At 38.0% G+C, this 13,429-nt stretch overlaps 2 protein-coding genes across 8 annotated transcripts; one reads left to right on the top strand and one right to left on the bottom strand.

Annotated features, from left to right (window-relative positions):
* Window positions 1-87: 87 nt before the first annotated feature.
* Window positions 88-8,708, bottom strand: MLH3 (MUTL protein homolog 3). 7 transcript variants are annotated; one of them, XM_007046429.3, is made up of 25 exons: window positions 8,220-8,704; window positions 8,070-8,121; window positions 7,930-7,977; window positions 7,669-7,823; window positions 7,514-7,571; window positions 6,953-7,010; window positions 6,707-6,799; window positions 6,456-6,621; window positions 6,349-6,364; window positions 6,037-6,257; window positions 5,419-5,488; window positions 5,264-5,326; window positions 3,692-5,113; window positions 3,537-3,615; window positions 3,324-3,433; window positions 3,011-3,084; window positions 2,707-2,904; window positions 2,126-2,170; window positions 1,999-2,052; window positions 1,796-1,902; window positions 1,498-1,546; window positions 1,341-1,400; window positions 1,152-1,224; window positions 727-812; window positions 88-585 (listed from the first exon to the last, which is right to left on the bottom strand). In XM_007046429.3, the coding sequence occupies exons 1-25, from the start codon at window positions 8,343-8,345 to the stop codon at window positions 412-414; spliced, it is 3,657 nt and encodes a 1,218-aa protein (XP_007046491.3). In that variant the 5' UTR covers window positions 8,346-8,704; the 3' UTR covers window positions 88-411. The 7 variants fall into 7 exon arrangements, 5 of the variants coding, with proteins under 5 accessions (XP_007046491.3, XP_088659717.1, XP_017981463.2 ...); XM_018125974.2 differs by having other exon boundaries at window positions 444-585; window positions 716-812; window positions 1,152-1,211; window positions 8,220-8,708; XM_018125967.2 differs by having other exon boundaries at window positions 444-585; window positions 716-812; window positions 8,220-8,707.
* Window positions 8,709-9,231: 523 nt separating this feature from the next.
* On the top strand, window positions 9,232-11,653 carry LOC18610642 (PHD finger-like protein). The gene is made up of 2 exons (XM_007046427.3): window positions 9,232-9,468; window positions 10,050-11,653. The coding sequence occupies exon 2, from the start codon at window positions 10,136-10,138 to the stop codon at window positions 11,285-11,287; it is 1,152 nt and encodes a 383-aa protein (XP_007046489.3). The 5' UTR covers window positions 9,232-9,468; window positions 10,050-10,135; the 3' UTR covers window positions 11,288-11,653.
* The last annotated feature ends 1,776 nt before the right edge of the window (window positions 11,654-13,429 follow it).

Raw genomic sequence — 13,429 nt, 5'->3', positions numbered from 1 at the left:
CGAGAGAGAGAGAGAGAGAGAAAAAGAGGACGCCAGCAATTAAGCCCTTCGACATTAGAACACTCACGGAAAATTGCCTCAAGAAAATTAGCAATATAAAATGTTGGTTGTATTATTATTGTTATTTGCAAATTCCTGTAAAGACAGACAGAATCAGTGAATGTGTCGTATAAGCCCCCTATCAAGTGGGATGATCCACCACCAATTATCAGTTACTTTAGAATACATCAGAGAAAAAAAGAAATGAAGAATGGTCACACAAGGAATTTGTCAATTATCCAAGGATAATGCTTCTGTCATCGACGCTAGCTTCTCGCAGGCTTGAAATCAGGGAGGCATACTAAAAACACTCGCTGTGATGTGGGTTGCCACATCAACTCAGTTTAAAAAGTGAGTTTGGTTTGTCATCAGCTAACCTCCAGCTGCACTTAAGCGCAAGCTGGCTCGTTCAAGGCTGACTCTGTGTCGACATAGCCCGTGCCACAATTCCCTTGGACCACCATCCTTCATTTGCATTTTAGCTATCTGCCTATGCAATGCCTCCAACTTCACAACCGGGACAGTGGTTGGTCGCCCATGAGCACACTGCATAGCAAAGTTTTCAAAGTTATTCGGCAAGGCAGCAGGAGGATCTCTCTCTCTCATATGTGCAAATGCATGCACACCTACACAAAATATCAGCAGTCAAATCTGCAAAACACATTTCTATATTTACATTTAACTCACTTGGAAGCACAGGGACGTCTGCTTCAGCTCTTCAACAATTAAGGAACATTCTGAAGGTAGCAAGGAGTCTCCGAACATAATTGCACCTTAACAATGAAAGCGTGACATGAAGATGCTCAAGTTAGACAACTTGTGATGAAGCACAAGATATTATCCACACACAAGTTCTAATGCTAAACTATTTTAATGAACACTATGCAAGTAGATATAGAGATGGAACTTAAAAATGGATTTAAGACCGAAAAGACTTCTTTGATACCTCCACAGCTACACTACAGAAGTCTTCACTTGACCTAACATTGGTGCATGTGGAAGTGTTTGCTCAGACAATTATTGCACAAATCACTGTAACTATGTATCCCACATGGATAAGATTCAAATGTGATTCACAAATTTGCCACTAGGATGTGCGATTAGTCATATACCTCTGCATGCTTTAGAATTAAGAATTCGAATAATCGATGGAGGCATTGTTGATGATCCATCTGTATCAGCAAGCTATGTATTGTAAATACAAACTAGAGTTAGAAATTAAATACCTTTACCCCCCAGAAAAAGGGAAGGTAGAAGAAGTAGGATGGTCAAGTTGTACTAAGTAATGAACAATGTACTACCTGTTGTAGAAATTCCAGGAGATCAACATGAGATAAATTGACACCTAAAATGCAAGGTACCTGCATGTTATCCAAATAAAATTTTATTGACATCAAAGTCGGGATGGGGGGTTAGTTTGCCACCATGTGTTTAAATAGAAATGTAATGGAGCTTAACTGCAAGAAGTTTGACAACAGCCGGCTTACGACGAATAAGGTTCAAATTCCTGCTTAGCAATCAAATTATGAAGCAATCAGAAAATTTAATAAGAATATTAGCAATGAATATCAGAAGAAAACAGACAAACATTAGGGAATAATATGCGCATATTGAAACTCCCGCCAAACATCTTTACAGCATATAGACATGCATCTTTGAAAAAAATGTTTTTGCCACCAAATCCACATCTAGGATTCATTTACCACACAGAGAACTATATGAGCATAATATTCCAAGAAAGAGGAAAAGAAATTACTTCTTGAAGGGCTTTGAATCTTGGGTGTGAATGTCACAGATCCAACCCCAATTTCTTATTTGTTCAGAATAATTGTGCAGTAACTGATAGCCAATCTCTGGCAGGATCTGTTGTTCGACAACTAATAAGTTAACCCCAGAATCACAAAAAACAAAAAACATTGCAAAGGTCCCCAAGTAAAGCTTCACATAGCACAAGCATACCAGCTCTTGCTCTGTATCCAAATAGGTGACTGTCTTCCCTTTCCCAGATAAAACCTGGGTTTCAACTTGTCAAATTAGTAATGACAAGCACTACTTCCACAAAATTTGAACTTGAGAATATTTTTACCTTTTGTCGAAGTTCTTCTAGTTGAATTCTTTCATCTGCCGCATGCTGCAGAAGAGAACAATAATAGGAGTTAGTCATACTGCCCGAATTTCAACAGCATTTTTGTGGGCCTGCAATCTAATGTTGCTATATGAATGTCCAAATCAGTGTACAACATATTCTGCATTTTTTCTATAGGCAACAAATCCATGAATTACCACATGTATGCATTAGGGGTATCTCTCACATATTTATGATGATGGTTGCAACTAATGCCTTCTCATCAAGTATTCATCTACAGTTGCCATGATTAACCTGTGTCTCTTTCTAAGGTCAGTAATATTCAAATGACCTTCATCATGACTAATTGACCTCTCTTTCTTTCTACTTAGTCAGATGCCCATTAAGGAACCTCTATTTCTTTTGAGATCACCATCTAATAAATGGTAAATCCAAGATACGATATTTGTCAATTTGTTGTTATACACAAACTTAAGATACCATTTTTCAGCTAGAAACCTATGCTGCAATATTTAAAGCAGAAAATGCATGCCCAAGGCAACATTTATGTTCAAGGAATATAAAATATGCAGGTATAGGACCTGATCAATAATAGCAAGTGTTCCGCCAGCTACAATTGGGATGAATTTCTTATCCACCTGTTGCAGAACCTTGGCATCTCTGAGACAATTCTTATTGATAGATTCAGGAACCAATGATTTAGTGGCAACAAAGGGCAATCCGGACGCAATGTCAAGTACATTATATTCATTGTCAATATCACATAATTTGCTGTTGCTCTGCATTAATTTAACAGTAAATATTATTGACCACTAGTGAATATATCTAGAGCTGAAAACTCATGAGCGGCAAAAATAATTGATTAAAATTGTAAAAATACCCAACTGTATTCTGTGCAAAACCACTCCGCCATTTGGTTCCAGAATTTGCTGGATCCTGATTTCCCTTTGAGATAAATACTGAAGTACGTAAAAATAAAAAAAAGTAAGGGCCGTTCTATTGAGCAGTACTTAAAGTTTTTCCTTGTTTGGAAAAAAAAAAAGAAAAAGAATTCTGCATTCCATGTCTATCAAATCTATTAAGATGTTGTTAAACTCTCATCCTCTTCAAGTTCACACACTACAGAATCAATATCAATTGTGTCATAAGAACTTAAACTCAAATGAAAGTATGACTTCTACCAAAAGAACAGAATTACCTTGCACCGGAGCTGATTCAGGACCCTCTAGGCAATGAGGTTGTTCAATGTCTTCACATTTTCGAACTACAGTGCTGAACACCATGTTTGGCTTGTTATTCATATTTGATCTGCAGCAAGCCAAAATAAGAATATTGATTCAACCAATAAAAAAAGTGAGAAAAATTAAGTTTCAGTAACATTTTCTGTAAGGAGATACAAAATTTGCAGTACCTATTCTTTCCAAAACTTGGTTCAAAATGTAGATTGTCCACACCAGAAGATTGTTGGGGAGGCTTCTTCTCACCAATCTCTGCAAAATTCAGACATTAATTATACTACATTATCAGGCCAGTCCTTTGAACTGAAATGTACATCATGAAAAACACCTGGAGAAGTGAATGGACCACGGACTTCACTAAAAGTGGGTTCCCCTGATGCCAAACAATGATGTAAGGAGATAAACCTCCTCTTGTAGCTGCAAAATGGAGGAGCTGACTGGCTTCTTCTTGCTCTTTCTTTAGGAATAGGATTTTGTTCAACATCTTGATATTGAAACCAATCGATTTGTCTTTTATATTCATTAATACTTGAGTCTGTACACAACCAGTCTCTCTCTTCAATTGCTACATTGGAATCTTCTGGAGAAAATGTATGATTTAGATTGTATTGTTGAAGGAATCCATGAAAATCTCTACTAGATTTGGCATAGTCAATTTCTAGTCCAGTGTTTGGACAATCATAGATGCATTTTTCTTGGCTGGAGCTCCTTGAGATTAGGTCAAAGCTAAATTGGTAGTCCTCATCTTCACCAGCAGAGAAATGCCCAAAGTTGGTCCTTTCTTCAGATCTGAAGCACCCTTCAATTGCATTTTTATAACTGAACTGCTCAAAGGGATTAGAGGTTCCTGAACACCATTCAGAACTTAAGGACTGATGACCAGAGCCAGTTTTTTCTATTGGTGTGACTGAATCAGATGGAAGGCCATTCTCTTCAATAGAGACATCTCCACATGACAGGAACGATTTGGCAGAAGCCCTTGTTAGAACATCCAAATCTCTAGCAATCCCACCTTTACTTACAAGTTTGGGATAAATTTGACCGCATGGTCCTCCATCCTGCCACATGGTCTGATCACTGGAATCAGTTTTCAGCATATTGAACCTTTCATTTGAGCAAACCTGCTTCGCTTTGGTCTTAAAGCTATCCATTGGTGGTTCAATTCCTTTCTCACTTTCAACCAACTCCCTGTCAAGTGGCAAGGTTCTTTGGGAGGAGCAACTTTGCAGAAAAGGCTTGCTGATATTCTTTCTGAACTGTGAGTCATTGTAATGTTCATGATAATCAAAAGGAAATATGTTCCTATCTGTTCCATTGGTCACATCACTCTCAACCACATCGGATGCATTACCTAACTTTGAACATATACCATTGTTGTTCACATGACAGTTTGATCTTCCTGAAGCAGTGAATCTATTTTCCAAGAAGTAATCCTCAACTAAAGAATTGTTATTAGTTGTCAAAAGACAACAATCACTCCTTTCAAATACTGAGGATGTGCCTTTGACAAGGGAATCATCCCAACTTTGAAAAGAATAGTCAGTCCAATGAACAAATTTCATATTGTTTTGTTGATCTCTAAATTGTGCATTATTCACATGGCACTCCTCAAATGGAATATCTTCATGGTCTGTAAGAAACAAATGATCTGTTGTTAGCTTCTCTAATGAAGAAGAAGGCCGATATTTTTGAGTCCAACGTTTCCTTGTTGCAAATTCTGAGTCCACAGATGGTCCTTCATCAAAAAAATCTACAGAAGAAAAAGTAAAATCATAAATGAAGTATAACAGAGAGATAGCATGCAAAAGACAATAACTTCATGCAAGAGCATAATTGGATATGTTCAGCCACATCAATGTCTCAAAAGAAGATGTTTGGAAAATAAAATACTGAAGGACACCTTCTTCCACATGTAAGATATTGTCATCTTCCTTCAAAGTTTCAGGTTGTCCTAATCCATTGGCTGCATGATTAAAGGATTTGATAAGAAACAGATTAAGAATTGATAAAAGGTCATACAACGATAATAAGCAGTTTTTGTGGCCGAGAGTGTACCACGACAAATATTTTTCCTCCAGAGGTGTTGAATTGTCTTCTCAATTAAGGTAAGTATAGATGCCCAATCCTGGCAGACAGCAACAAACAAAAGAAGAGTGAGATAATTTGTTGCCGAATTAACAACTTTCCAAAGTTCCTAATAGTCCAATATGTCATGTTACCATAAAAAGGCTAAAATAACATCATCACTGTATTAAATATGTGGAAAGTACGGGATTAAATAAATGAGCTTTTAAAGGCAACTAAACAATTAATAATACTCAATCCTATGAAAAGAGCAAAATACTATTCCACATAATGAAATCATATAGTATGCCCAAAGAAAAAAGGTTAAGTATGTCTAATTTAAGTGCAGAGTCCCTTTCCATACACCCTGTAATCTATTACAGAAAGCAGTAAGAGAATTCTGTCCATATTTTAACACATCAGAAACATGCAATCACTAGTTTGTTCTGAAGTCATGAAAGGGTTTAAAGTAGCTTTCAAATGGTTTGAAAAAACATAATTTTGATTGGATGCAATACAAGGTTCCTCCCTTAAAACAAAATGCTTTTAGTATTAAGTCACACAGACAATGCAAACTAAATTACAGTTCATAATTAGACTGAATATTACCTTGAATTCAACATATGTCTTTGATGGTTCTAAGGTTAAATCATAGAAAGAAGGAGGGCAACTAATATTCAGTATGTAGGACGGAAATACTTGAGGTCTACTCCTCTTTCCTTTCTTGGTCCAGTTGTTAGCCTTCTTTGAATCTAAAGACTCAAAACTAGTGGCCAAGTTGTTCAGCAACTTATGAATGGGACCCTTGCAGACAAACCTTGAATTGATATCTGACATTGTGAAGGTCCAAAACCACATTCATGATATGCAATATCTATATATTGACTAACCCACCATTGGCATCAGATATTCAATGGATACAAACAAATTGAAAGGCCTGCCAGAAAAGAACAGAATATTAAAAGAATGGATCTATAAGAATAAAATTATGAAGATACTTCTTTAGTCAATCAAAATAATTATTCTACCTTAACAGCAAAATTGTCACAGGAGCCAGTTATGTAGCCAGAAAGCTTGAGGGAACCATCATCAGCATTCAGCTTCTGCAGAGAGGTACAGTCCTCAATCCCAAAACCACTCATTAAAAGTGACAAAGGAGAAGAGGAAGGATGCGTACTGAGAAGCTCATCCTCACTTAATTCAACAAATAAATAAAGTTAAAAATAGAAAAAGAATAGAAGTGATGGAGCTCCAACTGAGAAATTTGACAAGAAGATACCTTTCAATATCAATCACATTGAAGTAAACCATTGGGTGCACAAGGGCCATTCTGAATACGCACTTTTTAACTGAGTGCAACACCTTCTTAGGGCTTCAAATTCAGCAGTACAAGTCACAGGCACACCAATTCAGAGCAGAGCACATGCGTATAATAATCATTTAACAAGGAGCAACCAAGAACTATCTTCACAAACTATAATATAATTATAAGGGAAACCAGGAACTGGAGATTGAAAAGACAAACCAGGATTGCATATGCTTCTTCCGAACAGGTTGGTTGTAAAATAAATCACGCACGACAACTGCATGGAATCAAGACATTAGTCAATGAAGAAAAGAAAAATAGAAAGAATAGAAGCGAGTCTTCTTCATTTTGTTGGGGGGAGGGAGGATAAAAGGGGAAAATCCTATTCATGCTGTCGTAAATAATATGTAAATAATTTGTTAGTTAGGTAAGTTGTAAATAATTCATGCTGTTGTATGAGGTTGATCACACCTACTTTAAGGAGCTTTACCGTTCTCGATTCTACCAATATTCTAATAGGTGAGATTTTAAGTGCTTTTGCACCCATCAGAGTCATCTCCTAATACTTAGGATTACCTAACTGATCGTTTATTTGTTTTATAACTTCAAAGCTAGAACCATTTCTGCTCTCTTAGGGCTAAAATCAAAAGCTGAGAAAGTAAGGCAAACACATCTCTCTGGTGCACAGAAGATTTCAACATTAAAAGGCATGAATATGTCTTCGAGCAAAGCAACAATCCTTATGTGCTAACAAAAGCAGACACCAGAAGAGGGTCTTACCTGTTGTACCTGCATCTTTCCTATCATCATCAATTCCAAGATACAAACACTTGGATCCCTGCAAAGACAAGAACCAAGGAAAAGAAAATTGCAATCCAAATTGAAATGAATAGCAAAAAAAATGCATTTTCTCACAAACTAGTCACTGTAAATACCTTAATGACCTTGCGGTACCCATTTGGCTTTCCGTAAGCTTTTGTTATTATTTCCACCAAGGCTACATCAGATATAGAAGCCAGTGCTTCTCCCCGAAAGCCAAAGCTCCTGCTGGCAGCATCCAAATCACCCAGATGGTAAAGCTTTGATGTTACTGCCAATGCATAATAATTGTGAGTTTGTGAGAGAGCAAATTCACATCCATCTGGGAAAATACAGGAAATAAAAAGCAAAATAGAAAAGTGTATTACACAACTGACCATATCTTTCTCCCAGTGACACCAATCCATCACGAGATATACCAGATCCTGAAAGCATATAAGAAAGGCAAATTAAGCATGAAAAGTGGATGTGGTACTCTGTTCAAACTTTCAAAAAGGAAAGGCATAAAAGTGGTTACCATCATCCACCACTTTGACATAGCTGCTCCCGACACTTACAAAGACTGACACCTGAAACAATTAAAGAAACCGCCACTCTTAACATACATCCCTCGTTCAAGTGCAAATCTCGCGCATTGTTTATCAGTTATTTTCGGAAAATTAATGACCTTTGAAGCAGAAGCATCGAGGCTGTTGAAAATGAGCTCCTCCACAACCCTAGTGAAGTCAAACAATATAATGGCAGAACGCACCGAACTACGAACAGCCTCCGGCAAGGGCTTAATGCTCCCCATACTGTACGCTATCAAATCAATCCTAAAAATTTCTATTTTTTTCCCCAAAACCTTTCCGCATTGAATTCAAAAAAGAAGAGCGCCTCACGAATCCTAAAAGAAAAAAAAGCAATAGCTTGCTCGAGGAATTGCCAATCAAGGTCCTATTAAAGAAAGGAAAAAAAAAACCTGTTCCGTTTGATTGCCGAGAAAAAAAAAACACTCTGGAGAAATGTAGTTAGGGTTTAAGGATTCGCGGCCGTCGGCCGGAGCGTGGGCTATCGTGCGCGGGAAGAGTGAAGTCGTTAAAATTGTTTAAGCACAAAGCCACCAGGGTGACGTGGCAATATTCGGTAAGCGGGTGGCAGGCAATGATTCGGACCACTAGTGCGGAGAGTGTTCAGTTTGGTTGTGGCGGACACGTGTAAAAAGCATTTATACATCATAAATATAAAAATATACTGCAGTTGGGATTCCTTTTTCGGGGCTAGCTGCTTTCCCTATTTACGAAATTACCCGGGGAAAAAATAAGAAGTATTTCCTTAACACCGTGACTAGGAGTAGGCGATTTTTCTCTTTGAAAGAAGTGGAATGATGTGATGAATAAACAATCTGAAATTCCTGCGGGAAAAACAGAGTATGAGTTTTGGAAAAGCCACTTACAATGGAGGAAGAGGATGGTGAGAAGAAGTAGTTATTTGAATGTTTCCAGTGATGCGCAATTGGCAATATCGTAATTAGAGAAGAAAAGCAAGGACAGCAGTAAGAAAACAGAATTGGCCTGTGCCATTGGTAAGGAAAGATAAAAGGAAAAGAAAGAAATTTAGGGAATGGGGCAGTGAAACTAGTGGAAGAACCAATGGAAAATTCTCTCTGACATTATTAATAGTAAGTAGTAGTAGTAGTAGTAAATAGCAGTAGAATATATTAACACAAAACAACATCTTCGGTTTTTTCCTCCCGTACCCTGGATTTCTTCCCCACCCCTCTCTCTCTCTCTCTCTCTCTCTCTCTCACCTCCAAATCAAAACTAACACAAATATATAGAAAAATAAAAAGAAAGAACCCTAATTTCCTTCTTCTCAACTCTCTCTTTCTCTCTCTCTGGGACACCAACCAACCAACCCCCCGGATAAATGATCAGGTATTGAATCAAAATTCAACCTTTTTAACTCAACTCTGTTTTCGTTTGCATAACGCAATTTGGTTGAAATCAGGCTTCTGCTTTGCATTTCCGCTTGACGTTACGTTAGCCTTGATATAATTCTCTCCTTTCCCTTTATGAGTCTACGCGAGATTTTCCATTGTTTTGATCGCTTTCATCTTGAAACTTGGTTGCTTTCGTTTTGTTTGGATGGTACCGTCTGTTCCAACAAAATCTTCAGCTTGGGTATTTTATTTTCATTGCTTAATCATCATTTGTTCACTTTCTATTGTTATTCATTGGTTTTACGGAGGTTCTGATTTTACAGAATCTGTAGGGTTTTCAAATTTTCATTCTTTATGCCATTGGCAACTAATGAAACATATTTCAATTCCGATTTATCTTTTAAAATAGGTTGAATTTCCTGCTACTTCTTAAATCTATACGCTTTTCTGAATTTGCTGTGTTTTCTGACTAGTTTTTTTATTATTATGATTCTTATCATTTTGCCAGAGAATTCAGATTCTTTTCTGGGTTTTGTTTGCCATTTAACACTGAGCCTATGGTTATTGATGTCTTAGAGTGGTAGCGATTGGAGCGGTTGGATTATCCATGTAGAGAATTACCTATCGTTTGGTGTTTAAGATCTTAATTAATTGGAAGAGGAATGATGGAGGCTAACATTTGTGATATCAATCACTTGGATGCCGATGTCCTTCTGCCTCCTCGGAAGCGCCTGCTTGCTGGATTCAAAAAACAGGCTTCAAATGCCAATGGTTCTTCAGATCAGCCTACAGTTGCTTCTTCTTCTTCATCTCTTCCTTCACCGTCACCCTCACCTTCACCCTCACCTTCACCTTCTACTTCTTCAAGCGATGTTAATACCCATCTTAATAATTTATTGAGTTCTCATATCAATAACCCAAATCTTTCTCCGGAGGAGATTTTGGCGGCCTCAAGAGTAGCAGCAATTGCTGCTGCTAAGGCCGCAGAGGCTGCTAGAGCTGCTGCAGAGGAGAAGGCTGCAATTGCAGCTAAAGCTGTCGCTGCAGCTAAGAGTGCTTTGGACTTGGTAGCAACTTTTTCTGAAGAAACAGTTAGTAAGGACAGATACCTGAAAAAGAATAAGCTCAAGAAGCATGTTCCAGTTCAACTCTTATACAAAAAACACCAACCAATCGAGAATAATAGGACAGATGAAGAGTTAGCCCATAGACTGCACCGAGCAATCAACAGTTCTCCAAGAATCTCGAAGAATTCACCAACTTCTGAATGGAAAGGTCATAAACATAAAAGGCCCAAGAGCTTGCCAACTCTTGAGAAAACTAAGATTTACAATGGGGGTATAGTATTGGGAGGAAGCCAGTCTTCTACATGCAATGGAGATACTGTAGCAGGCGAAATTGATTCTGAGGACTCCATTCAGGAGTCAGTTAAAGCAGAAGCAAAGGGAACCAAATATGAAAAGTCTGGGCAATCGGAGTTGGATAATGGTGAAGCAGAATCAAATCAGTCAAAGGAAAAGGCTTGTGAAGATGTGTATTCCCCTGGTAAAAGGAGGGGCAGAGTTAAGCTAAAGAAGTTGCCCTTAAGCATTTGTTCCTTTAGGGATCGAGTGAATCCCAAGGAAGAGACGATTACTAAGAGCTCTCCATTGACGGAAAAGAACATGGGTAATCCGAGTGCTGCTGTTAAGCCATTGTTTTCTCTGGAGCCCTCCACTGATGGTGTTATTTCTATTGAAGGCACACCTATTTGGAAATGCCAGGATTACAAGGCCCCTGCATGTATCAAACAAAACAAAGTCATGCAATCATAATGTTCAAATTGCAGGTGGTTTCAATGATAGAAGTTAATCTGAGGTAGGTTTCTTGATTCTCTTTTTATAGGAATGACTTTACTTCATTTATCTTTTTGCTCATCTCTGGTTTTGTAACGAAGTTGAATTGACAGAATGTATATTTGAATGTTCAATTGCTTGCCTCTACACTTTACTAATAGTGCTTGCTGCATAAAATGAAGTTCAGATAAAGAGGAATGCAATAAATTTAGATGGTTCCTTTTTAATTTTTTGCTTATTGATCCTGCTTTCTGGGATGATGCTAGATGTATCAAAACTTTAATGCCGTGGGTATTGTTCTTAGCAGCTGATTCATTATAGTTCTCCGTTATCTATTTCCTTTTATGGTTGTTCTCATTTATTTTAAATTATCGCTGTATGAAATTCCTTATTGTTGGTTATTAGATGCACTAGTGATGGATACAGAAACAATTTTCATAATCTAATGAGTTTAATGAAGGATATCTTTGAAGCGGATGTTGCTCAAAAATAGAGACACCATAGCAATCGATCATCTAGAAATGGTGTCTCTTTCACCTTTTTTTTTTTTTTTATGAAAATCAGTAGTCTCTTTCACCTATAATGATAGTTCTTCAACAACGGACTTGCCCTTTTTTTCACTATCTTGCTTTAATTTAATGAATTGAGAAATCTTTGTCTTGGGTTCATCTTGGACATGCTGACCGTTGCTGAACTGTAGCAATGTGATGCTTCTTTTCTGTGATTGGTTTTGGTCAGGGATAGAAGTGCTTGTCAGTTAATGGCATGCCCGCGACTCTGCTTCAGGCCATGCCTTGATTGTGAAAAGTTTAAAGTTTTAACAAAATTGCAGAAGTATATATGCTCAAAAGTTTTCTCTATAGGTAGAGATAGAGAAGAAGTCCTTTAATTATATGTGTAGGTCTCTTAATAGTTGAATGCAATACATGAACTCAATGATTTAAGCGAGTTTGCACTGGAGAAGACTCTGGCTCCGTCTTGAGACTCTTCCATCCCGAGACTGAGAATAGCAGACGCACGTTGTTATCAAACTTAAGCGGCAACATTTTCTTGACTTTACATGTCATCTGTGCTCATGCTTCCAGCCGGAGCAAGTGGGTTGATCTGCAGTGCCACCTTTGCTTTGCATTTTATTTTCTCCGGACTATTTTCATATATTGTACTTGGTGAATCTAGTCTAGTCTAGTCTAGTAATTAATTTAAACACAGCTGTATCGGGATCTCCGAGTTTTTGCACGGACATTCAAAAGTAGATGTCAAAAAGTCAAATGGCAGAAAACACACAGAGTATGCGTGTCCGAGATTCGTTACTGATAAATTTATGAGTTAGAACTTAATCGGACTAAACCCAAAGTTTGACAACTATCATTCACATGTTATGATTTAAGAACCACCTGTGATCATGTGCAGCGCAAGGAAACGTTTGACATTGTGGTTGAGAACAGGGTGCAAGAAACTCGATTGCCCTGTTCTTGATTCTTAAGGGTAAATCTGGAAACCCGAAAAAGCAAAAAAGAGTTGTGTGTGAATCTTAATCTCAATCCAATCTGACAGGATTTGGGAAAGATGTTGATTTGAACTGGAGCTGCCTGCGTTTTATCACAAATTGTTAGAGCAGAAGGGCGTGTTACGTTTCTTGGTTATCCGTCAATTGTTGATGTTTTATGACTGGGTCCAGTCCCACCTATCAGCTGACCAAATCCAATGCGTAAGGAAGACAATCGCCCAAGCCAAGCAAAATGAAACCTTGTGTTTAAAAAGAAGCGAGAGCATAAAGTTCTAAACCAAAGGCAGTCTCAGGGTCAGGGTTTACTCATGACATGCATTACTCTTTTCCCCTGCAGTATATGCTTTCTTCTCCCTCGGCTCCTAGTCCTAGGCATTCAGGCCCAACCCACAGAGTAGCGGCGCAGAAGAATATGATGACCTGAAATGAGTTCCAAAACGTTATTCCAACGAGTAACGGGAACTCGAACTCCATTCGCTACACTGTTTTTTCTTCCGAAAAAACGACCCAAAATCACCTCACTAGGCCCACCAGGGGTAGTTCCTCGCAGCCGCACCAGCCGTCCTATTAAAGGTTAGTGGGAGACCCCCAAGTCCAATCCAGTCCGTATATAA

This window comes from Theobroma cacao, chromosome 1, assembly GCF_053813885.1.
Source record: "Theobroma cacao isolate CCN51 chromosome 1, ASM5381388v1, whole genome shotgun sequence".
NCBI lineage: Eukaryota > Viridiplantae > Streptophyta > Magnoliopsida > Malvales > Malvaceae > Theobroma > Theobroma cacao.
Note: the sequence above shows the minus strand (reverse complement) of the source record. Positions and strands in the feature narration are given on the sequence as shown.

Bases quoted from the DNA above. Each gene is read 5' to 3' on its own strand.
- LOC18610642 (XM_007046427.3), top strand. From the start codon at position 10,136: ATGATGGAGGCTAACATTTGTGATATCAATCACTTGGATGCCGATGTC.
- MLH3 (XM_088803591.1), bottom strand. From the start codon at position 8,345: ATGGGGAGCATTAAGCCCTTGCCGGAGGCTGTTCGTAGTTCGGTGCGT. The intron at 3,616-3,691 runs GTGTTTTTCATG...TGAATTTTGCAG, and splicing joins TGGTCCATTCACTTCTCCAG to AGATTGGTGAGAAGAAGCCT. The intron at 586-726 runs GTGAGTTAAATG...TTTGCTATGCAG, and splicing joins AGACGTCCCTGTGCTTCCAA to TGTGCTCATGGGCGACCAAC.